Here is a 23,998-nt window from a genome sequence, read left to right as displayed (position 1 = left end):
CCGGGAGGCAGAGATTGAAGTGAGCCAAGATCACACCACTGCACTCTACCCTGAGTGACACAGTGAGACTCCATCTCAAAAAAGAAGGAAGGAAGGAAGGAATTATTTAGGTTGAATTACACAGAAGTTTGTCACTGATCTGTGTTCTCGAACTAAGAAATATGAAGATGGAGGCTAAGAAATCATTTCTCTTGATATTATAAATAAGCAATTAACAAATACCTTGGGAAAAATAAGAATACAATAGAAGTGAGGAGTGTGACTTTCAAGATTACATTCTAAAAGATGGATTTCCCTCGTCTGTGCACTCTCTCTGGAACGCACAGCTGCCACACAGTACACTGCCCTATGGAGAGGCCCACAAGGCAAGGAACCGAGGGCAGCCTTGGGCCAACAGCCAACCAGCAAGTGAGGCCTCAGTCCAACAATGCATCAACGAGCTGAATCTTGCAACAATCATGTGGGTGAGACTAGAAATAAATGCTTCCCCAGTTGATCCTTGAGATGACCACAGCCTCGGCCACCAGTTTGATGGCAGCCTTGGGAGACCCTGAAGCAGAGAATCCAGCCAAGTTATGCTGGGATTTGTGACCCACAGAAGTTATCAGACAATGAATGTTTGTTGCTATAAGCCAGTAAGTTTTGGGGTAATTTGTTACCTGGCAATAGATAACCAATACTTCTTTAACATGATAAAAACATCTATCTCAGGCCAGGCGCGGTGGCTCATGCCTGTAATCCCAGCACTCTGGGAGGCTGAGGCGGGCGAATCACCTGAGGTCAGGAGTTCGAGACCAACCTGGCCAACATGGTGAAACCCTGTCTTTACTAAAAATACAAAAAATTAGCCGGTGTGGTGGTACATGCCTGTAATCCCAGCTACTCGGGAGGCTGAGGCAGGAGAATTGCTTGAAGCTGCGAGGCGGAGGTTGCAGTGAGACGAGATTGTGCCACTGCACTCCAGCCTGGGTAACAGAGTGAGACTCATCTCAACAACAACAAAAAAACATCTATCTCAGCCTAAGATCCAACATCCAGCTTACGCTGAGGTATTCACACTGAACACGTTCAGCTGTGGAGGTCACCCAGTGAACCAGGGCTGCTCACCTCAGGAGAGAGCAGCATCAACGGCCCTAGAAATCACTGGCAATGCCCCAGGGAAGAGGCAGGAAGCCAGGATCCTTAAATCTCATACTCAAGAATGTTGCAGGCCAGGCACAGTGGCTTACAGATCCCAGCCCTTTAGGAAGCCGAGGCAGGCGGATCACGAGATTAACAGGTTGAGACCATCCTGGGCACCATGGTGAAACCCCTTCTCTACTAAAAATACAAGAATTAGCTGGGCGTGGTGGCGTGAGACTGTAATCCCAGCTACTCCAGAGGCTGAGGCAGGAGAATCACTTGAACCTGGGAGGCGGAGGTTGCAGTGAGCCAATATCACGCCACTGCACTCCAGCCTGGTGACAGAGCAAGACTCCATCTCAAAAAACAAAACAAAACAAAACAAAACAAAAAACAGAAGTCGAGTGCGGTGGCTCACGTCTGTAATCCCAGCACTTTGGGAGGCCAAGGTGGGCGGATCACAAGGTCAGGAGATCGAGACCATCCTAGCTAACAAGGTGAAACCCCGTCTCTACTAAAAATACAAAAAATTAGCCAGGTGTGGCAGTGGGCGCCTGTAGTCCCAGCTACTCGGGAGGCTGAGGCAGGAGAATGGTTTGAACCTAGAAGGCGGAGCTTGCAGTGAGCTGAGATCGTGCCACTGCACTCCAGCCTGGGTGACAGAGCGAGACTCCATCTCAAAAAAAAAAAAAAAAAAAAAAAAAAAAATGTTGCAATTTTACCTGGTGGATCCTGCCAAATGCAATAAAGAAGAAAAACAGAAAAAACCACAAAGAGAATGTTGCAATTTGTCCACACATTTACTGAGTGCACCTTCTTCACTGTGGCTTTTCTCTTCAGTAACCCTCTCCTGAAAGGAAGGCCCACAAACCTAGTCCTTTTTCCTTTTCTGTGTCCTCATGCCACATGGTGAGGGGGCGCACAGAGAACCTCCATGCAATGTATCCTTGTACCTCTGTGACGGTTAGAAACAATACCCAGAGGAGCCCACTGACATGAGTAACACAAAGAAGGCACCAGAAGAGATTCTCTGCTTTGAGGGACTGGTATCTCTCCTCCCAGCAGCTCTAACCAGAGGCTTCAAGCCCAGGAAAAAGTGTTGACCAGGCCAGGGCACATAAAGGGACCCCAAGGAAGGCAATAGTGCCCATGGGACCATCACCAGCAGAGGAGCGAAACACGCAGACTGAAGCCTCGAAACAGATGAGAATAGACGAGAACACACGGAACCCCTCCAAGGCTCTAGGTTGTCACTGGTCTGAAGACAAAGCTGAGGGGCCCCAGGATGGGAAATGGGAAGAAGGCAGCACAGTCACAGCCTTGGGAATGTAAGCTGGCCAAGCACAAAGCAAAGGGCAGCAGAGCTGAGAGCTCCTGGGAAGGAGATGGATGAGCCTGGCTGCGGACACAGGATGCTGAATTACCTGTCGAGCAGTCCATGTGTGTCAGGCTGGGCTCATTGGTGGCTTTCATTTTCTTAGCAGTGTGCTCTGAGGTAGTGGGTAAGACCAAAGGGCTTGTGGCAGAAAAACAGGAAGCATTTATACCAAGGTTACTGTCTGGGACATGTTCAGCCTGCTCTATCTTCCTTTTCTGAGAGGGCAGAACAACGGAAGAAGGGATCACTGCCAATGCCGTCTGTGCTCTCCCAAGCAGATGGCAGCCAGGGATGGAGTGCTGGAGCAGGAAATGGTCAATCCGGGCCTTGAGGGAGGGGTGAGGCAGGGGCTGAGAGTGTGGAGTAAAAGCTACCCCCGTGAAAGGGTCACTGGGCACTCGGCCCCATGTGGCTTCACTGCGGTTACATTTCTCCAGTGTGCTCTGGTCGATGACCTTGCCTGAGGGCAGCAGCATGGGACAAGGCATGATCTCCAGGGTGATGGGATCCAGGAACTCCTCAGGCACATCCTGAATGATCTCGGCCAGCTTCTGCAGGCTGGAGGGGGCCTGCTGGCTCTCAGACTGGTCCCCAGGGTCACAGTCACTTTCCATGGGCAAGGCTGGGGCCTGTAGAGCCACGTCCTGGGGCAGGTTCTCTGAGGCGACCAGCAGGATGCTGTCTATCACTTCCTGGGAGCAGGTCTTGGCCGGCTGACCCCACACTTCCAACCGCTTGATACAAGGGATACCGCCGCCTGTCACATGGGTGATACAGATCCTTAGGTGGGCCACGTGGCTAAGGGAAAGAGCCCCTTTATTCCAGAGCTCCTGGGCCACAACGGCAGGGGAGGGGAGTGTGGCTTCCATCGGGCCAAAAGGGGGCCTGGCCTTGAAGCCCCTGTGGCTAAACACCACTTGGCTCTGGTTTTTCAGTAAGACTTTGCCTACCAAAGTGAACGCCTCCTTGTCTGGGACAGATGGCTCAGCTGGGCCCAGGGTCCGGCACTGGGGCGTATTCCAAGACACTTTGCTAGATGAGGCAGATGTGTACATTTCCAGGCCAGTGACGTTCTGACCTCCTCCAGCTGTGAGGTCTATGTTGATCCTACAGATTTCCACATTAAAGGGAAATGAAACTGTCACATAGACTGGTGGCTTAATGAAATACTCTGTCCTGAAACCACGGCTTCTCTTTGTGAGATCTTCAGAGATGAGATTTTCTACTTCGTAACCATCAGCTGATATCTAGATTTAATAAAAAACACAAGATACAATGATCCAAATGAAGATAACTTGTCACTTGTAAGAAAACTCTTAAGCCTGAGGTTCCTCGTTTTAAAATTTCCTCTATTAAACTGAATTGTCCCAGATCAGGGCATCCAAGATCAGATCAAAGGCCAAGGGCAATTGTCCCAGATCAGGGCCCCCAAGTATTCCCCAGCCTTAAAAATATGAGCAACTGAGCTGGACATGTTGGTACACACCTGTAGTCCCAGCTACTCAGGAGGCTGAGGCAGGAGGATCCCATTAGCCCAGGAGTTAGATAGGCCTGGGCAACATAGCAAGACCCCGTATCCCTCCCCTCCCTGCCAAAAAAAAAAAAAGCAAGCAACAAAATCCTGCCCAATCCAACCAAAACTCCCTTCAAAACAGTATCTGGGGAGAGAACTGCAGGGGAGAGAAAGTATTTCTACCTTTGCTATGACTTTGACGAGACTTGAGATTGATCACCAAAGAACAAAGAGCACAGTGAAGAGGACCCTGCACAAAATGAGTCACAGCTCACCTCATCATGGCGCTGTGTGATTCTAGAGGTGAGCCTGCCCCATGCTTACCTAAATACCATCTGATGGAATCTAAAGTAACAAGGGCAAAAGTGCAGTAAGCCTGAATCAAATCCACACACAAGGCAGGAAATGATGAAACACATGACAAAGATAGAATATATTTATGTGTATGTATTTGTTTTGTTTACCTTGTTGCAGTGAATTCTTGGTCTGAACTGTGGGAGGCAAAGATTTATTACCATCTTTGTGGCTGAGAGGATACCTTCCAAGCATCAGAAGCAGCCTTAAATAAGAAATAAAACTAAGTATTAGAAAATGTAAAATTCAATTCTAAACTTTCAGAAGTTGATTCTTAAGAGAATCAAACAGGATGGCAACAAAAACTTGAACACACACACTCTCACAGTCTACACTGACTTTCCTTATATCCTATACATGATGTTGGGGAAAAATCAGTCACTGAAAAATTATAGAGAAGACTTCTGTGGCAGGCTCAACAGGTTGGCAAAGACTGCCAGTTCTCCAGCCAACAGCTGTTCCAAAGACCCAATGGAGGCAACGCCCATCAGCCGTGCTGCGGGTCGCCGCAGGAAGGGAGTGGCAAAAGTAGCTGAGCTCAGAGAAAGGACAGAGTGTTCGGAATGCAAAGGGTCACAAAAAATAATTATAGTGGTGGTAAGCATCCTTGTCATTTAATACTTGTCAATGCAATTATGTTTTCTTATTAAAATGAAAACAATGAGTCAAAAACATCATTATTGAGACATAGAAAATTTATCAGAGGCCAGGTGTGGTGGCTCATGCCTGTAATCCCAACAATTTGGGAGGCTGAGGTGGTAGGATTTCTTGAGCCCAGAAGTTCAAGACCAGCCTGGGAAACATAGCTGGTCTTGTTGTAGAGACCCCATCTCTACAACAAAAAGTTGTAGGGGTCTTGTTATGTCTGATATGCACCTATAGTCACAACTATTTGGGAGGCTGAGGTGGGAGGATCACTTGAGCTCAGGAGTTCAAGGCTACAGTGAGCTATGATCACACCACTGCATTCCAGCCTAGGTGACGGAGTGAGACCCTGTCTCAAAGGAAAAAAGAAAGGAAGGACGGAAGGAAGGAAGTTGGGGAAGGACAGAAAGAAAGAAAAAGAGAGAGAAAGAGAGGGAGGGAGTGAGGGAGGAAGGAAGGAAGGAAGGGAGGGAGGAAGGGAGGGAAGACAAGAGAAGGAGGGAAGAGAGAGAGGGAGGGAGGGAAGAAAGGAAGGAAAAGAAAGAAAGAAAATATTAAGGTTGGAAAGCACCTTAAAAGGACATCTAGGCCCGGCACGGTGGCTCATACATGTAATCCCAGCACTTTGGGAGACTGAGGCAGGCAGATCACCTGAGGTCAGGAGTTCAAGAGCAGCCTGGCCAACATGGTGAAACTCCATCTCTACTAAAAATACAAAAAGCAGTTGGGCATGGTGGCGGGCACCTGTAATCCCAGCTACTCGGGAGGCTAAGGCAGGAGAATCACTTGAACCCGGGAGGTGGAGGTTGCAGTGAGCCGAGACTGCGCTATTGCACTGCAGCCTGGGCGACAAGAGCAAAACTCCGTCTCAAAAAAAAAAAAAAAAAAAAAAAAAGGACATCTAATGCAAGTAGTCATTTTAATGGCCAATTCCAATGGCTTCTGGTAACTCTGTGGAGAAGCAGGGAAGCCACTGAAAACACCCCTCCCAGTGGCAGACCTCTCCAGTGGAACTCAACTCCTTGGTGAGGCCAGCCAGCCATTTATGCTTTTCTCCATGACAGTCATGGCCATGAAAAATTCTGTTAGCCCGAGAGGGATAGGGTCACCCTCTGGGCCCCTTCTGTTGTCATAACCAGTAGGAGCCACTTGCAGGAGCCAGGCATACTAAGCATCCTGCAACATTTGAGTGGATAGTTGCTGCACAGTGAAGATCTGTCATGGGCCTTGTAAATGTCTATTATCTCAGCTTAGCCCCTAACTCAGTTTTACATATAAACACAAAGTATTTTTAAACATGCTTTTCATATATGCTAAATTTTCTAGGATGGGAACTTCCATGTAAGCCAAAGGAAGGTCATATTTGTTTTGTTCAGACCTTTACCAAGAGATGTCCACCATTTCTGAAAATCACATCACCGAGAGCAAAGCTCTCCACCTCGGTCAGTCTGCATTTGTAGCAGTCTGCATTCCACATGCACTCCTGCGTGATGGTAAAAGCTTCTGAATACTTCTTTATGCCTTCTAGTATGGTCACACCCAAACATCTATACATGAGAATAAATTTTATTATCATACCTAAAATTTTTTCCTTTACAGTACTGTTAGGGCATTCTGTGTGTGTTGGGGGGGGAGGGTGTGTGTGTGTGGACCTACACACATTAGCGTGTGTACATAAGTAGCTTATACTATTTGGCTTTAAGTTCATCATGACAGAAGAAACATGAATCTCATGGGGTAGAGAGCCCCTGGCCTAAAGCCTCCTGTTCTTTGTGAGCCTGTGTTGAAACTCCTAGTGCTTCCCACTTTGAGGCACATACACCTTTGCTTTGCCAGAGAATTTTAGAATCTGGCCTGGAATCCACATGGACTAAAGTTTCTACAATTCCTTTTCTGAAAGATTATATTAACAATGTCTCCAGGCTTCTGACCTTTCGTGTTCTCCACAATAAGTAAAAACGAATGGAAGTATCTGATGCATTGTGTCTGCAAATATCCTCAGAAGCCCTATAGTTACCTCTTTTTGGCCAGGACACCAGAACTCATTTAGAGCAGCATTTCCCCCAGCTTCCCTGCCCAACTAGCACAGTAGCTTCCTGTTGGTTTGTTTTAAATGTAAAATTAAGCCATTCAGTTTAATTGAATATAGAACCATTAAAATAAATATATAGCCAAGCCAATGAAATAAAACATTCCTCCTTGGAAAAGCAAGCCTAGGATGCCAAAGGAAAGCAGACAATATGCTACTAACATAGATGATGACACTAGAGACAGGCACATGCAGAATGGCGCTGGCCCCAGGCAGATGGCTGAGATTAGGGGGCTCTGGGACTTGAGAGGGTTTTCAAACTGCCCCAGGCAGTTCCCTCTTCTCCTCTTGGCCCTGACAGAGAGCCAAGAAAAAACAAAGCCGGGCGGAGCCGCTCACACCTATAATCCGAACACTTTGGGAGGTTAAGGTGAGAGGATCACTTGAGCCCAGGAGTTCGAGATCAGCCCGGGCAACACAGCAAGAACCCGTCTCTACAAAAAAATAAAAAGATTAGTTAGGTGTTGTGGTGCACACCTCTAGTCCTAGCTACTTGGGAGGCGGAGGCAAGAGGATCAGTTGAGGCCAGGAGTGCAAGGTTACAGTGAGCTAAGACTGTGCTATTGTACTCCAGCCTGAGTGACAGTGAGACCCTGTCTCAAAAAATAAAGTAAAATAAGAGTTCTTCTAGACTTAAATGTGGTTATTATGCTCTATGATATAGAAATGTGGAAACCTTGACTGCCCTTTCCAATATGTGTTAGATCAGACCTGAAATTAAGGAAAATCTTGGTATACCCTTAGCTACTTCTTCCCACCTGTGTGTGGAAGTGAGTCAGCCTTCTGTTCAAGCATCTCAGCTCATTAGGCTTCTCCACCTGCCTCAGGGTCAACTACCCCAGTCAACTACAAAAGCATATGGACCTAATCCTGACCAGACACAAGACTACCTGCTCTCCACAGCACTCATCAAAATATAAGTTGAGGGAACATTTACAGAAGAGTGTTCAGTCCAGCCCCGTTACATGCTCCTTGGTGCTGGTCCAAGTGGCTTCTCTTGCCTCTTGTCTGGCACTCCTTGTGGCTGCTGCAGATCTTATCCCACACCACTATCTGACAGATTTCTTAGCAGTTTTGATCCTCACCGGTTGCAAAAATAAATGTAACACTGATAAAAATTCAGTGGCCAACTTGTAAAGATTCATAGGACACCAGAGTAGCAGGACGTATCAGGTGATAACCATAATTTTAATCTCTAACATATACCACTCCATTGAGCTGACCCTCAGACCAGTGCACCGGCCTATCCTCATGTTCATCCCAGCCACAACTATCACCACCCTCACCACCCCCTGCAAATACTCTTCACCAAGCTGCTCATTGGCACTCTGTGACAAGGAATTTCAATAAGAAACAGCTCTTTAAAGTCAGTTACTGTTTTGTTTAGTGGACAAAACAATCATTGTCTGTTCTATATGGTATCCTCTCTTGGAGACCCGTAAGAAAATTTTCTCTTTGGTCTCAGTACTAGAAGAGTTGTTTATCGCAAGCAATTCAATATTTTATGGTATGAATATGGATCACATTCCTTCTTGACTCTGGCTGCTAGAAAGCTCCAAATAAAATCTGTGGCCCATCCCTCAAATTTCTCCCTGCCTGAATTATTTATTTTTATGTAATAGAGTATAATATGTAAGGTAGCTTCAAATAATTTTGGAACAACGTGGGGTATAAATATGCCGTGCATAGGGGCTCACGCCTGTGATCCCAGTACTCTGGGAGACCAAGGCAGGAGGATTGCTTGAGGCCAGAAATTTGAGACCAGCCTGGGCAACAAAGTGAGATGCCATCTCTACAAAAAATTTTTAAAATATTAGCTGGGCATGGTGGCATGTGTCCGTAGTCCCAGCTACTCAGGAGTATGGCTTGACCCCAGGAGTTTGAGGCTACAGTGAGCTATGATCACACCACTGTACTCCATCCAGACTAGTGAGACCCTGTCTCCAAAAATAAATAAATAAATAAATAAATAAATAAATAAATAAATAAATAAGTAAATAAATAAATAAATAAATAAATAAAGAGGGTGGAGGGGGGCATAAATAATTCTCCTTTTGGGAGACATTTAGGTTGTTTATGCCTTTTTTTTTTTTTTTTTTAAAGATAGGGTCTCACTATGTTGCCCAGGCTGGAGTGCAGTGGCTATTCACAGGTGCCATCACAGTGCACCACAGCCTCAAATTCGTGAGCTCAAGCAATCTTCTTGCCTGAGTGCCCCAAGTACCTGGAACTACAGGTACGGTTCACCAAACCCAACTTGTTTGCAACTTTTTACTACTACCTTAAGATCAAAATCTTAAGTAGATTTTTGTCAGTTTTTTTTCCTTTAGTACAATTTTCACTTTTTTACTCAAGGGGTCCTACATGTTTCTAGTTAAGGTTGCTATTTATGAAAGGTTCTTCTTAACCCGTTAATTTTTCTAACTGGTCATTCCTACATAGCAAAGCTTTTCACTTTGGTATCTTTACTATATGTTCAGCTGTCTTATTGAACTCTTATTGATTTTAACACATTTTCAGTTTTGTTTTTTTTTTTTACAATCCTATTATCTCGATAATGAGAATTCCTTTCTCAAAATGGTAACTCTTATTTCTGTCTCTCATTTACTGCATTAGCCAGAACTTCCGGAATTACACAAAACAGTAAGACAGTTGCCATCCTCGTTTGTGCCCAATACAAAATGCCTCTTTGGGCCAGGCACAGTGGCTCACACCTGTAATCCTAGCACTTTGGGAGGCCGAGGCGGGCAGATCACAAGGTCAGGAGTTCGAGACCAGCCTGGCCAATATGGTGAAACCCTGTCTCTACCAAAATACAAAAATTATCCAGGCATGGTGGCGCGAGCCTGTAGCCTCAGTTACTCGGGAGGCTGAAGCAGAAGAATCGCTTGAACCTAGGAAGCAGAGGTTGCAGTGAGCTGAGATCATGCCACTGCATTCCAGCCTGGGCAACGGAGTGAGACTCCATCTCAAAAAAAAAAAGAAAATGCCTCTTTGAACGTAATGTTGATTGTTAGATTGAAATAACATCTTTATGTTAATAAAGCATTCTAATTTTCATATTTTTTGAAAGTCAGGAATATGCTCTGAATTCTGATTTTTCTCTATATATTGTCTTTTATTATTTGTCTTATCTGACAGACTAATGGGATACATTAACACTTTTTTCTAATTTTAAACCATCCTTTTTATTCCCAGGAGAGATTCTATTTGGTTGTGGCATATTGTTCTTTAAATGTACTGTACTATTGAATTTATTTTGCTCATATTTAATTTTAGATGGGATATTATTGCACATTCATGGAACATTTGCAAGCCCTGTGCTAAGCACTGGAGTATAGAGATAAAAATGAAATGGCAGTGAAACTATTCTGTATTACACTGTAATGGCAGATACATGACATTATACATTTAAAAACCTATATGTTCAAAACCTGTAATTCAAAACCTATAGAATTATATAACACAGCTGGGCATGGTGGCTCACGCCTATAATCCCAGCACTTTAGGAGGCAAAGGCGGGCAAAGCACTTGAGGTCAGGAGTTCGAGATCAGCCTGGTCAACATGATGAAACCCCATCTCTATTAAAGATACAAAATTAGCCAGGCAAGGTGGTGGGCACGTGTAATCCCAGCTACTGGGGAGGCTGAGGCAGGAGAATCGCTTGAACCTGGGAGGCAGAGGTTGCTCTGAGCTGAGATCAAGCCTCTGCACTCCAGCCTGGGCAATAGAGTGAGACACTGTCTCAAAAAAAAAAAAAAAAAAAAAATTGGGCGTGGTGGTTCACATCTGTAATCCCAGCACTTTGGGAGGCCAAGGCGTGAGGATCAGTTGAGGCCAGGAGTTCAAGACCAGCCTTGCCAACATGGTGAAACCCCGATGCTACTAAAAATACAAAAATTAGCCGGGCATGGTTGCGCATGCCTATAATCCCAGCTACTCTGAAGGCTGAGGCAGGAGAATCACTTGAGCCCAGGAGACAGAGGCTGCAGTGAGCCGAGATCGCGCCACTGCACTCCAGCCTGGACGACAGAGTGAGACCCTGTCTCAAAACAAAACAGAACAAAAACAAAACACAAAGAATTATACAGCACAAAGAATGAACCTTAAATTATAAAATTAATAATAATTAATCAATATTGGCTCATTAGTTATAAGAAATGTACCACACTAAGGTGTTATTAGCATTAATAATGCTCAATTTTTATGTAAATCTAAACTGCTCTAAATTATAAGGTGTATTAATAATAATAATAACAAAGAAATGGCTGGGTGAAACCAGGCGTGATTGCTCATGCCTGTAATCCCAGCACTTTGGGTGGCTGAGGCGGGCAGATCACTTGAGGTCAGGAGTTCGAGACCAGTCTGGCTAACATGGTGAAATCCCATCTCTACTAAAAATACAAAAAATTACCCAGGTGTGGTGGCAGGTGCCTGTAATCCCAGCTACTTGGGAGACTGAGGCAGGAGAACTGCTGGAACCCTGGAGATGGAGGTTGCAGTGAGCCAAGATGGCGCCACTGCACTCCAGTCTCGGTGACAGAGCAGGACTGTCTTAAAAAAAAAAAAAAAGAAATGGCTGGGTGGGGTTGTGTACACCTATAAATTCCAGCACTTTGGGAGGCCAAGACAGGGGGATTGCTTGAGGTCAGAAGTTCAAGGCTAGCCTGGGCAACATAGCGAGACCCAGTCTCTAAAAAAAAAAAAATAAATAAATAAATAAATAAAATAAAATAATAATAATAAAGAATGATTGGGGGAAAAAGTGATTGAAAACAATTCAGGACTGGAGATCAAATTGAAATATGCAAATTGAAACAAATGAGTGTGTTGTCACAGGAGAATGGCAGATCTTTTTAAAAAATATCTTACAAATGATATCTGTTTCTGTAGGAAATAGTGATGTCCAAACAGTAGGATTCCATAAGACCCTGGTTGCTATCAAAGTCTTTAACAGGTATAATCTCATCATCTATCTTGTTCCAATACCCTGGACTTTTAGGGTCAGATGCCTCCTGCCTTAACACTTAATCCAGAAAAAAAATAATGGCTCAACATATGAAAATGCAAACAGCCTAGCCCAGAAAGATGGCCTCCCTAGTCCTCCTGAGGAAATGGCCATGTAACTTGAACTCACTGCAAACACTGTCCAGTACTTACAAAGCATAGCCACTTTCTCCAGATGTGGCATCTAAGTACAAGAAAGACAAGGCTTGAGTATAACTTAATCTAAAACCTCAGATTGTGGCTAATGTGCCCTGCTTTCAGAGAAGTAGCTTGGAGACAGATAATAATGGCATTGTAAAATGGCAATACAGGTTTATAAGGAAAAAAAAAGAACATAAAATAGTAGACACTCTTGTACCTACCACCTAGATTTAGCAAATATTAACATTTTGCTATGTTTGCTTCTGATTTCAGTGTTAAAAGCAATATTTAAAAGATAAAAACAAAACCCAGCACCTATCCTATTTCCTCTCTCTTTTTGCCAAGGGGTAAGCTCTTTTTTTCTCTTTTTTTTTTTTTTTTTTTTTTGGGAAACAGGCTCTCACTCCCATGCCCAGGTTGGAGTGCAGTGGTGCAATCTCGGCTCACTGCAACCTCGACTTCCAGGGCTCCGGTGATGGGTATTCTCCTACCTCTGCCTCCCGAGTATGTGGGACTACAGGCGCGCACCACCACATCTGGCTAATTTTTGGGTTTTTTTTGGTAGAGATGGGGTTTCATCATGTTGCCCAGGCTCTTCTCAAACTCCTGGGCTCAGGCAATCCACCCACCTTGGCCTCCCAAAGTGCTGGGATTACAGGTGTGAGCCACCTTGCCCGGCTAAGGTAGGCTTTATCTAATGTTGTTTGTCATTCATATCAGTATAGGTATGCATATATATATATATAAACTACATATAGTAGTCATGTATTTTAATATACCTTAATGATATTATGTGTATCATCTTGCAACTTGCTTTTCCATTAAGCATTTTATTAAGGTTTTCCATACTGAAATGTTTATATCTGGTGTATTCATTTTAACTTCCTCATATTTAATTGTATGACTAAAACAGTTTCTCCATTGCCCTATTACTTATGTTGTCTAAAATTTTTTACTATGAAAAAAATGCTGCAATAAACATTCTCTACAAACCTTCTTGTGGGAAAAATAAGAAATGAAATGAACGGTCTTCTCTGTGAGTCTTGAGACAATAAAGACTTCTTTCTAACAGTGATTATATAATAGAATATATGCTTGAACCCGGGAGGTGGAGGTTGCAGTGAGCTAAGTTCGCACCACTGCACTCCAGCCTGGATAACAGAGTGAGACCTCATCTGAAAAAAAAAAAAAAAAGGCCAGGCGTGGTAGCTCATGCCTGTAATTCCAGCACTCTGGGAGGCCAGACAGGCGGATCACCTGAGGTCAAGAGTTCAAGACCAGCCTGGTCAATATGGTGAAACCCCATCTCCATTAAAAATACAAAAATTAGCCAGGCATGGTGGCGGGCACCTGTAATCCCAGCTACTCGGGAGGCTGAGGCAGGAGAATCACAATCACTTGAACCCGGGAGGTGGAGGTTGCACTTGGCCGACACCATGCCACTGCACTCCAGCCTGGGCAACAAGAGCGAAACTCCCTCCCAAAAAAAAAAAAAAATTTTTATATATAATATAAAGGTAACAGAGCTTTCTGCAGATGACATAGTAAGGAAAGATGACCTAGATCAATGTTTTTCAATTTGTGGTTTCTGGAATCAAGTAATGGGTTAAAGAAAAGAAATAATTAGAAGAGAATACAAAATATGAAGGTGCAAATAGTATGGATATGTCATGAAATTGTTTCAGTTTTGTACAAATATATTTAACGAATGCATGTATATCATCTAATATAAAATGTATTTCTTATTGTGACTTGATAAAAATTTTTTTTTAAAAAAAACATTGGTCAAAAGTTTTGGCCAAAACATTGGTCAACTCAGGGGAAAATTCACAGGAGTAACATGTGAACTTAGGGTGACTAGGACACATGCCTGATCTCATGGACAACTCTGAAGAGGGACAGACACTCCATACTAAGGCTACCACAGACTGCAGACTACAGGAGCCAAGAGGTGAGAACATGAACAAAAGAGAAGGAGCCCTGGGGAAAGGGATCAGTAAGTCAGTAAGTGTCAAGGCACAGAGGAGGGAAGTGTGAGGCTGGTTCAGGAGATGCTGAACATGCCACTTAGCTATAGAGGTGGAGTGGGAGCCAGAGCTGGGAAGGCAAATGGAGCCAGATGAGGAAGGCCTTGAACGTCATGCCAAAAAGTTTAGACTACTTCACTTAGCAGGCTGAGGTAGTGTTTCTCCAAACTGCAGGTTGAGAATTAAGAACTTACATTACTGAGCCATAACTAGTATTTTTAAAAATTAAGTAGAATAGAAAATGTCAGCATGCACCACATACAAGGGTGAGCACTGTTTTGTGAAAGTTTTGTTTCAGTTACATATATATGTGAACACACAAACACACGCAATTATTCATTTGGGGTTTTGATGTAAAAGTTATTTCTTACTAAAGGTTGTAGTTAAAAAAAAAAAAGTTGAAAGCTACTGGTCAGAAGTAAGTCATCGGTGAATCATTATCAGTATCAGTAGGCTGGTTATGAAGTTCTAGCATAGCTATGCAAGATGTTACAGCCAGGCACGGTGGCTCACACCTTTAATCCCAACATTTTGGGAGGCTGAGGTGGGTGGATCAGAGAGAGAAATGACACTAGTGAAAAGTCTGCTATTAACCTCCTAGATGACAACAGCAATTCTGAACCACTTAGAGGCAATTCACCCTTCAAGAGGTAAATTTCCCTTTTCTCTGGCTGATGTGTTCCCCACTATCTTTTCTGTACTACATGAGGGGCTCCTTGTAAATAGCTTCCTGAAGACATCAAAGATAAGTACCAAGGTACTAACTACTTAGGAATAAACTGGTAATCTCAGTTTTTCCTTTGGCATTTTCTTCCTTTAGTTTTTCTCTTTTTATTCTTTTTTTTTTTTTGAGGGAAGGACATTCTTCAAAAGGAGGAAAATGAACTATGTATAATGTATTACTGAGCATCTCACAAGGATTTCAAAGCTACTTTCTAAGAAATTGTTTATTTTTATATATTTTTTGAGACAGAGTCTCTGTCTGTCACCTAGGCTGGAGTGCAGTGGCACAATCTCGGCTTAATGAAACCTCCACCTCCCAGGTTCAAGCAATTCTCCCACCTCAGCCTCCCGAGTAGCTGGGATTACAGGCACGCGCCATCACACTCAGCTAATTTTTTGCATTTTTAGTAGAGACGGGATTTCCCCACGTTGGCCAGAGTGGTCTTGAACTCCTGACCTCAAGTGATCCACCCGCCTCAGCCTCCCAAAGGGCTGGGATTACAGGCGTGAGCCACTGTGCCCAGCCTTATTATTACTATTATTTTGAGATGGAGTCTTGCTCTGTTGCCTAGGCTGGAGTGCAGTGGCACGATCTCAGCTCACTGCAAGCTCTGCCTCCCAGGTTCACACCATTCTCCTGCCTCAGCCTCCCGAGTAGCTGGGACTATAGGCGCCTGCCACCATGCCCAGCTAATTTTTTGTATTTTTAGTAGAGACGGGGTTTCACTGTGTTAGCCAGGATCGTCTCGATCTCCTGACCTCGTGATCCACCCTCCTCAGCCTCCCAAAGTGCTGGGTTTACAAGTGTGAGCTACCGCACCCAGCCCCTATTTTTCTTTTTTGAGACGGTGTCTCACTCTGATGCCCAGGCTGGAGTGCAGTGGGGCAATCTCGACTCCCTGCAGCCTTCACCTCCCGGGTTCAAGCAATTTTTGTGCCTCAGCCTCCCAAGTAGATAGGACTACAGGCATGATCCATCATGCCTGGCTAATTTTTGCATTTTCAGTAGAGACACGGTTTCACCATGGTAGCCAGGATGGTCTCGAACTTCTGACCTCAAGTGATCCACCTGCCTCGGCCTCCCAAAGTGCTGGGATTACAAGCATGAGCCACCACACCCAACCAGAAATTGTTTCTTTTTAAAAGATCTAATTAAACTTTTAAAGATAATTGTAGACTCATGTGTAGTTGTTAAAAAACAATACAGAGAGATCCCACATACCCTTTCAGGCTCACTGCAACCTCCACCTCCTGGGTTCAAGCGATTCTCCTGTCTCAGCCTACTGAGTAGCTGAGATTACAGGCGCCCGCCACCATGCCCGGCTATTTTTTGTATTTTTAGTAGAGACAGGGTTTCAACATGTTGGCCAGGCTGGTCTTGAACTCCTGACCTCAGGTGATCCACCCACCTCAGCCTCCCAAAGTGTTGGGATTACAGGTGTGAGCCACCGTGCCTGCCTGTAACATCTTGCATAGCTATACTAGAACTTCATAACCAGCCTACTGATACTGATAATGATTCACCGATTTTCAGATTTCACCAGGTCTGCATGCATTCATTTGTGTGTGCCTATCTAATTAGTTCTATGTGCAAAGTTGGGTAATCACAACCGTAGTTGATACAGAACACTTTTATCACAAGAATTTCATGTTATCCTTTAAAAAGTCTTTTATCTTATAAATCCAAATACTCTACTTTCACAGAAGACTTGAAATTTTTCACCCAGATCTAAGCCTTGACTGAAGACTCCAGTTAAGCTCACTGCCCACACTGTAAGAAACAAACTTGAATGACACATTTAGTCTTGGCATTCATGTCACTTAAATGATAAACATAACTATGCAGGAAAATGCAAAAGTATATACAGGCTGGGCATGGTGGCTCACGCCTGTAATCCCGGCACTTCGGGAGGCCAAAGCGGGCAGATCACTTGAGGTCAAGAGTTTGAGATGAGCCTGGCCAACATGGTGAAACACCGTTTCAACTAAAAACACAAAAATTAGCCAGCCATGGTGGCGCACGCCTGTAGTCCCAGCTACTCGGGAGGCTGAGGTGAGAGAATGGCTTGAACCAGGGAGGTGGAGGTTGCAGTGAGCTGGGATCACACCACTGCACTCCATCCAGCCTGGGCAACAGAGGGAGACTGTCTCAAAAAAAAAAAAAGTATTATGAAAGTATTATGATCATACATTTGTTAAAAATCTATGTCTAGGAATATGTATACATAAATAGTTGGAGAGGTAATGGTGGGCATGCAGAAATGTAAACATCCGACACACTAGGCTGGTGGGATAAGTTGTTCTTTTTTTCCTTTTAGGTACTGAAAGTTGATGTATGCCTGAGGTCTCAGGATGACAGCAGAGAAGGCTGAGATTTATGTTCAGAGTACTTTTTGCAGCTGCCAGTACTAGGGCTCAAAAAGGGAAGTGCAAGGGAAGGGCCAAGAAGGGATCCAGGAGTTGAGTGGCCAACTGTGTTGGTATACCCACAGCTAAGGAGTTTTCCAGAACATAGTACTTTTGGTGCTAAAACCTGGGCAAACTTGGAAGAGTTGGTTGCCCGGTCTGGAAGGTTGTTGTCTGTGCTTCCTTGGAGCTTGAAACAACCAAACAAACCTTTTGTTTTTGCTGTTGAGGTTCAGCACCTGGGGGTATGGAAGTGTGGAAGGATAATTTAGAAGAGAATAAGGTGACAATGACACTTTCTGAACACCTCAGCATCCAGCTTCCTTCAGCCTACAAAGTTACCATAGCTGCGTTATACAATCTGATTTTGAGTCTCATAGAGATGTAATGAAAAGTAATTCTGGCAGACACACATATTTTAAAGACTAGACTCAAACAGGTTACAGAGGGAAAAAAAAGAAGAAGAAAAGATTACCTGTCAAGTAAGAGAAAAGCATTTCACCTCAAAGAGTGGGTGGAATATCAATGCACTGAGCAATTTCATAAATTGGGCACTTCAGCTTTTAAAGAAGTGCACTACTTCTTATAATTTCTAAATTGAGTTACCTGTCCATCCATGAAAAAAGTTTGACTCATGTGCCTTTTTCTTAGAACTGGTTAAAATGAAGGACAGTTGTCCCAGCCCATCCCACACAGTTACCCACCAGTGAGAGGTGTGCAAAAAGACCAGAACACAGGTTAGAGCCCCAAAGAAGCCTGCAGTTTTATACCACGTGGAGCCAAGTCACCTCTAAGGGCTTAATATGTGCAAGGCACTGTGCTAGGCACAAGTAGACTCAGTTTTTACTCTTTATTTATTTTTAATTTTTATTTATTTATTTTTTTTTGAGACAAGAGTTTCGCTCTTGTTGCCCAGGCTGGAGTGCAATGACGCGATCTCGGCTCACTGCAACCTCCGCCTCGTGGGTTCAAGCGATTCTCCTGCCTCAGCCTCCCGAGTAGCTGGGATTACAGGCACCCACCACCACACCCAACTAATTTTTTTTATATTTTTAGTAGAGATGAGGTTTCACCATGTTTGCCAGGCTGGTCTTAAACTCCTGACCTCAGGTGATTCACCCACCCTGGCCTCCCAAAGTGCTAGAATTATAGGCGCGAGCCACTGCACCCAACCTATTTTTATTTTTTGAGACGGAGTCTTGCTGTGTCACCCAGGCTGGAGAGCAATGGTACGATCTTGGCTCACTGCAACCTCCGCCTCCCGGGTTCAAGCAATTCTCCTGCCTCAGCCTCCTGAGTAACTGGGATTACGGGCATGCACCACCACGCCCAGCTAATTTTTTTATTTCTAGTAGAGATGGGGTTTCACCACGTTGGCCAGGCTGGTCTCGAACTCCTGACCTTGTGATCTGCCCACTTCAGCTTCCCAAGCTGGCATCATAGGCGTGAACCACCACACTCGGCCTTTTTACTTTTTTTTTTTTTTTTTTTTTTGAGATGGAGTCTCACTCTGTCACCCAGGCTGGAGTGCAATGGTGCAATCTCAGCTCACTGCAACCTCCGCCTCCCGGGCTCAAGTGATTCTCCTGTCTCAGCCTCCTAAGTAGCTGGGATTATAGGCACACACCATCATGCCCAGCTGATTTTTGTATTTTCAGTAGAGATGGGGTTTCACCATATTGGCTAGGCTGGTCTCGAACTCCTGACCTCAGGTGATCCACCCACCTTGGCCTCCCACAGTGCTGGGATTACAGGCGTGAGTGAGCCACCGCACCCGGCCCAGTTTTTACTTTTAAGAAATGTAAAGGCTCAAAACAAGGCACAGATAAGCCATCTTTCTCCTAAGAGACTCAGTCTCAAAACAAGATCTACAAAGGTTTTTACTACCATTTACTCAGCACCTTAATAACAGTGTCGGCAAAATTCTACGGGAACCCAGGTGAGGTGGCCAGTCTCTCCAACATACAACCTGACCCTAACCCTTTCCCTCTCCTCCATGGCCTACTCCATCTGCTCTTGCTTCTCTCCTGAATCTTCAGCTTATCTCTGACTACTGAAACCTATCATCAACATGTAAACACATTCAAGTCTCTTCTGCCAACTCCTCCCACAAAAAACCATGCTGGTTTAATGCTGCATCTTTCTTAGGGTTACCAGATTTTTTTTTTTCAACTTTTATTTTAGATTCAGGAGACACATGTGCAGGTTTGTTACCTGGCTATACTGCATGATGCTTAAGGTTTGGGGTACAAATAATCATGTCACCCAGGTACTAAGCATAGTACTAACAGTTTGTTTTTCAACCTTTGCTGCCCCCTCTCCTCTCCCTCTCTCCTACTTTTTTTTTTAGGGTTGCCAGATTTTTTTTTTTTTTTTTTTTTTTTAGACTGAGTCTCACTCTGTTACCCAGGCTTGAGTGCAGTGGCACAATCTCAGCTCACTGCAACCTCTGCCTCCCAGGTTCAAGTGATTCTCCTGCCTCAGCCTCCCAAGTAGCTGGGATTACAGACATGTGCCGTCATGCCCGGCTAATTTCTGTATTTTTAGTAGAGACGGGGTTTCAACATGTTGACAGGCTAGTCTTGAACTCCTGACCTCAGGTGATCCGCCCGCCTCAGCCTCCCAAAGTGCTGGGATTATAGATGTAAGCCACCACACCCGGCCAGTTGCCAGGTTTAACAAATAAAAATAAAGAATGTTCATTTAATCTGAAAGGTGGTGTGTGCTGAAAAAATTTTAAAAATAAAGAATATTTGCTGCATATTATATTTATTGAACACTCAGCAAACTAGGAAAAATAACTTCCTCATCGGGTGTGGTGGCTCACATCTGTAATCCCAACACTTTGGGAGGCCGAGGCGGGTGGATCACCTGAGGTCAGGAGTTTTTGATACCAGCCTGACCAACATGGAGAAACCCCATCTCTACTAAAAATACAAAGTTAGCTGGGGGTGGCACATGCCTGTAATCCTAGCTCCTTGGGAGGCTTAGGCAGAAGAATCACTTGAACCCGGGAGGCAGAGGTTGTGGTGAGCCGAGATTACGCCATTGCACTCCGGCGTGGGCAACGAGAGCGAAACTCCGTCTCAAAAAAAAAATAAAAATAAATAAAAAATAACTTCCTCAACATGATAAAAGGTTTATAAAAAACCCATAGTTAACATCATACTCAGCCGGGAGTGGTGGCTCATGCCTGTAATCCTAACACTTTGAGAGACTGAAGCAGGAGTATTGCTTGAGCCCAAGAGTTCAAGACCAGCCTTGGCAACATAGAAAGACTCCACTCTACAAAATATAAAAATTTAGCCAGATGTGGTAGTGTGCCCACAGGTGGTCCCAGCTACTTGGAAGGCTGAGGCAGGAGGATCACTTGAGCCTGGGATGTCGAGGCTGCAGTGAGCCATAATCATCCCACTGCACTCCAGCCTGGGCAACAGAGTGAGACTCTTTTTCTTTTCTTTTTTTTTTTGCCTCAGCTGCTTGGAAGCCTGAGGCAAAAGGGATCACCTGAGTCCAGGAGGTCGAGGCTGCAGTGAGCCATGATAGTGCCACTGCACTCCCAGTATGGGCAACAGGGTGAGACAGTCTCAAAAAGAAAAAAAAAAAAAAAAAAAAAAGGTCAGTATTGGTGGCTCACACCTATAATCCCAGCACTCTGGGAGGCCAAGGTGGGCAGATCACTTGAGGCCAGGAGTTCGAGACCAGCCTGGCCAACATGGTGAAACTCCATCTCTACTAAAAATACAAAAAAAATTGGCCAGGCATGGTGGCTTATGCCTGTAATCCCAGCACTTTGGGATGCCAAGGTGGGCAGATCACCTGAGGTCAGGAGTTTGAGACCAGCCTGGCCAACTTGGTGAAACACTGTCTCTACTAAAAATACAAAAAAAATCACCCAGGCGTGGTGGTGGGTGCCTATAATCCTAGCTACTATGGAGGCTGAGGCAGAAGAATCTCTTGAACCCGGGAGGTGGAGGTTGCGGTGAGCTGAGATCGTGCTACTACACTCCAGCCTGGGTGACAGAGTGAGACTCTGTCTCAAAAAAAAAAAAAAAAAAGAAGGTGCCGGGCTTGGTGGCACACTCCCGTAATCCCAGCTACTTGGGTGGCTGAGGCAAGAGAATCGCTTGTACCTGCGTGGCGGAAGCTGCAGTGAGCAGAGATCACACTACTGCACTCCAGCCTGGGTGACAGAGAGAAACTCTGTCTCAGAAAAAAAAAAAAAGAAAGTAAGAAAGTATGTGTATATACCCAATGGTAGGTGAAAGACTGGAAACATTCCCCTAAAATCCAGAACAAGACAAAGATGCCTACCTTCATTGTTTGTATTCAATATCTTATTAGAAGTTCCAACCAGAGCAATAAGGCAAGAAAAAAGAAAAAAAAGGAATCCAAAGTGGAAAAGAAGATATAAAACTGTATTCACAGATGAAAAGAGCCTATATACAGGAAATTCTGAAAAATTCACACAACAAAAAAATTACTAGGGCTAACAAATGAATATTAAGCACAATAGCAGGTTAAATCATCTGGTTTTTTTTTTTTTTTTTTTTTTTTTTTAAGACAGAGTCTCTGGCTCTGCTACCCAGGCTGGAGTACAGTGGCATGATCTCAACTCAGTGCAACCTCTGCCTCCTAGGCTCAAGTGATTCTCATGCTTCAGCCTCCTGAGTTGCTAAGGTGTGTGCCACCGCGTCTGGCTAATTTTTGTATTTTTAGTAGAGACAGGTTTCACCATGTTGGCCAGGCTGGTCTCAAACTCCTGGCCTCAAGTGGTCTGCCCACCTCAGCCTCCCAGAGTGCTGGGATTACAGGTGTGAGCCACCATGCCCGATGAATCATCTGTATTTCTAAACACTCACAATTAACAACTCATAAAAGAAGTTTTAAAAACAATTGCATCTACAATAGCATAAAAAAGAATAAAATAATTAGGAATAAAGTTAACATCCGGGTACAGTGGTTCACACCTGTAATCCCAGCACTTTGGGAGGCCGAGGTGGGTGGATCACCAGGTCAGGAGTTCAAGACCAGCCTGGCCAAGATGGCAAAACCCTGTCTCTATTAAAAATACAAAAAATTAGCTGGGCGTGGCGGCGGGGGCCTGTAATCCCAGCTACTCGGGAGGCTGGGCAGAGAACTGCCTGAACCCGGGAGGCGGAGCTTGCAGTGAGTTGAGATCGTACCACTGCACTCCAGCTGGGTGACAGAGTGAGACTCCGTCTCAAAAAAAAAAAAAGAAAAATTAGCCAGTTATGGTGGCATGCACCTGTAGTACCAGCTACTTGGGAGGCTGAGGTTAGAGGATTGCTTGAGCCCAGGATTTGAGGCTGCAGTGAGCTACGATCACATCACTGCACTCCAGCCTGGGTGACAGAGCGAGACCCTATATCAAACAAAACAAAACAAAAAACTAAGAAAATGTAAGATTTATACACTGAAAACTATAAAACATTCCTGAATTAAAAATCTAAATAAATTAAAAGATATACCATGATTATGGATTAGAAGGCTTAATACTGTTAAGATGGCAACATTCCCCAAAGCAAACTACAGATTCAATACTGTCCCTATCAAAAGCCCAATGGCTTTTCTTGCAGAAATGGGCAAACTGATCCTAAAATTCATATGGAAGTGCAAGGACCATGAGTAGCCAAAACAATATTGAAAAATAACAAAGTTGGAGGACTCATACTTCCCAATTATGTGGTATTGGCATAAGAATAGACGAATGGAATAGAAATGAAAATCTATAAATAACCCCCCACATGTATGGTCAATTGATTTGACACAGATGCCAAAACCATTCAATGGGGGAAGAATATTCTCTTCAACAAATGATGCTGGGACAACTAGATATTCACATGCAAAAGAATGAAGTTGGACTGTTCCCTCATGCTACATATAAAAATTAACTCAATGTGGATCAAAGACCTAAATATAAAGAGCTCAAACTATGAGAAAAGACACAGGGGTAAATCTCCCTGACCTTGGACTTGGCAATGGTTTCTTAAATATGATACCAAAAGCACAAGCAACTAAAGAAAAAATAATAAATTGGGCTTCAACAAAATTAAAAACAGAAAGTGAAGACAACTCACAGAATGGGAGAAACTATTTGCAAATCACATATATTGTATCTGTTACCTGTATTATGTTACTTACATATATATACAATCTCCTTATGTTTGTGCTCTAACACAACCAAACCTGAATCCCACCAGACTTCCTAATATAACACATAGCATGTTTCCTTCTCATCTGAGCTACTTGCTATGAAAACCATTCTGCCTAAGCGTCAGACTTGGGAACCACTGGCCCAACAGGTGCTTATGTAACTCTATTCTTCTAGGTCCAATTTTAAGAAGAAAAATATGAGGGTAGGGGGAGTTTATGCAAGACAAGTAGAAATGTGGAAGAGGGAGCTAAAAGAAAAATATTAAGTTCACTAATTCTGAAATGGCTCTTAAAGCAAGAAGAATCAGCAACTAAGGACAATCAACCACATGTAAACAAGAATAAGAATTTTAATTTTAGAGCACGTGAAAAGATGTGTTGGAGGAAAAATCCTGAAATGTAAGTGAAGCTTTGA

General features: G+C 44.0%; 1 protein-coding gene across 3 annotated transcripts in view; it reads right to left on the bottom strand.

Annotated features, from left to right (window-relative positions):
- The window catches only part of UBOX5 (U-box domain containing 5), a 50,214-nt gene that overhangs the window by 11,516 nt on the left and 14,700 nt on the right, over positions 1-23,998 (bottom strand). For all 3 annotated transcript variants that reach the window (XM_054542090.2, XM_054542091.2, XM_009233416.4), the window contains exons 2-3: positions 4,478-4,572; positions 2,547-3,747 (exon numbers count right to left, since the gene is read on the bottom strand). In XM_054542090.2, coding sequence (XP_054398065.1) covers positions 2,547-3,747; positions 4,478-4,531 — 1,255 coding nt within the window. In that variant the 5' untranslated portion in view covers positions 4,532-4,572. The remainder of the gene's footprint in view (positions 1-2,546; positions 3,748-4,477; positions 4,573-23,998) is intronic.

This window comes from Pongo abelii, chromosome 21, assembly GCF_028885655.2.
Source record: "Pongo abelii isolate AG06213 chromosome 21, NHGRI_mPonAbe1-v2.0_pri, whole genome shotgun sequence".
NCBI lineage: Eukaryota > Metazoa > Chordata > Mammalia > Primates > Hominidae > Pongo > Pongo abelii.
This window is presented reverse-complemented; position numbering and strand designations above follow the sequence as displayed.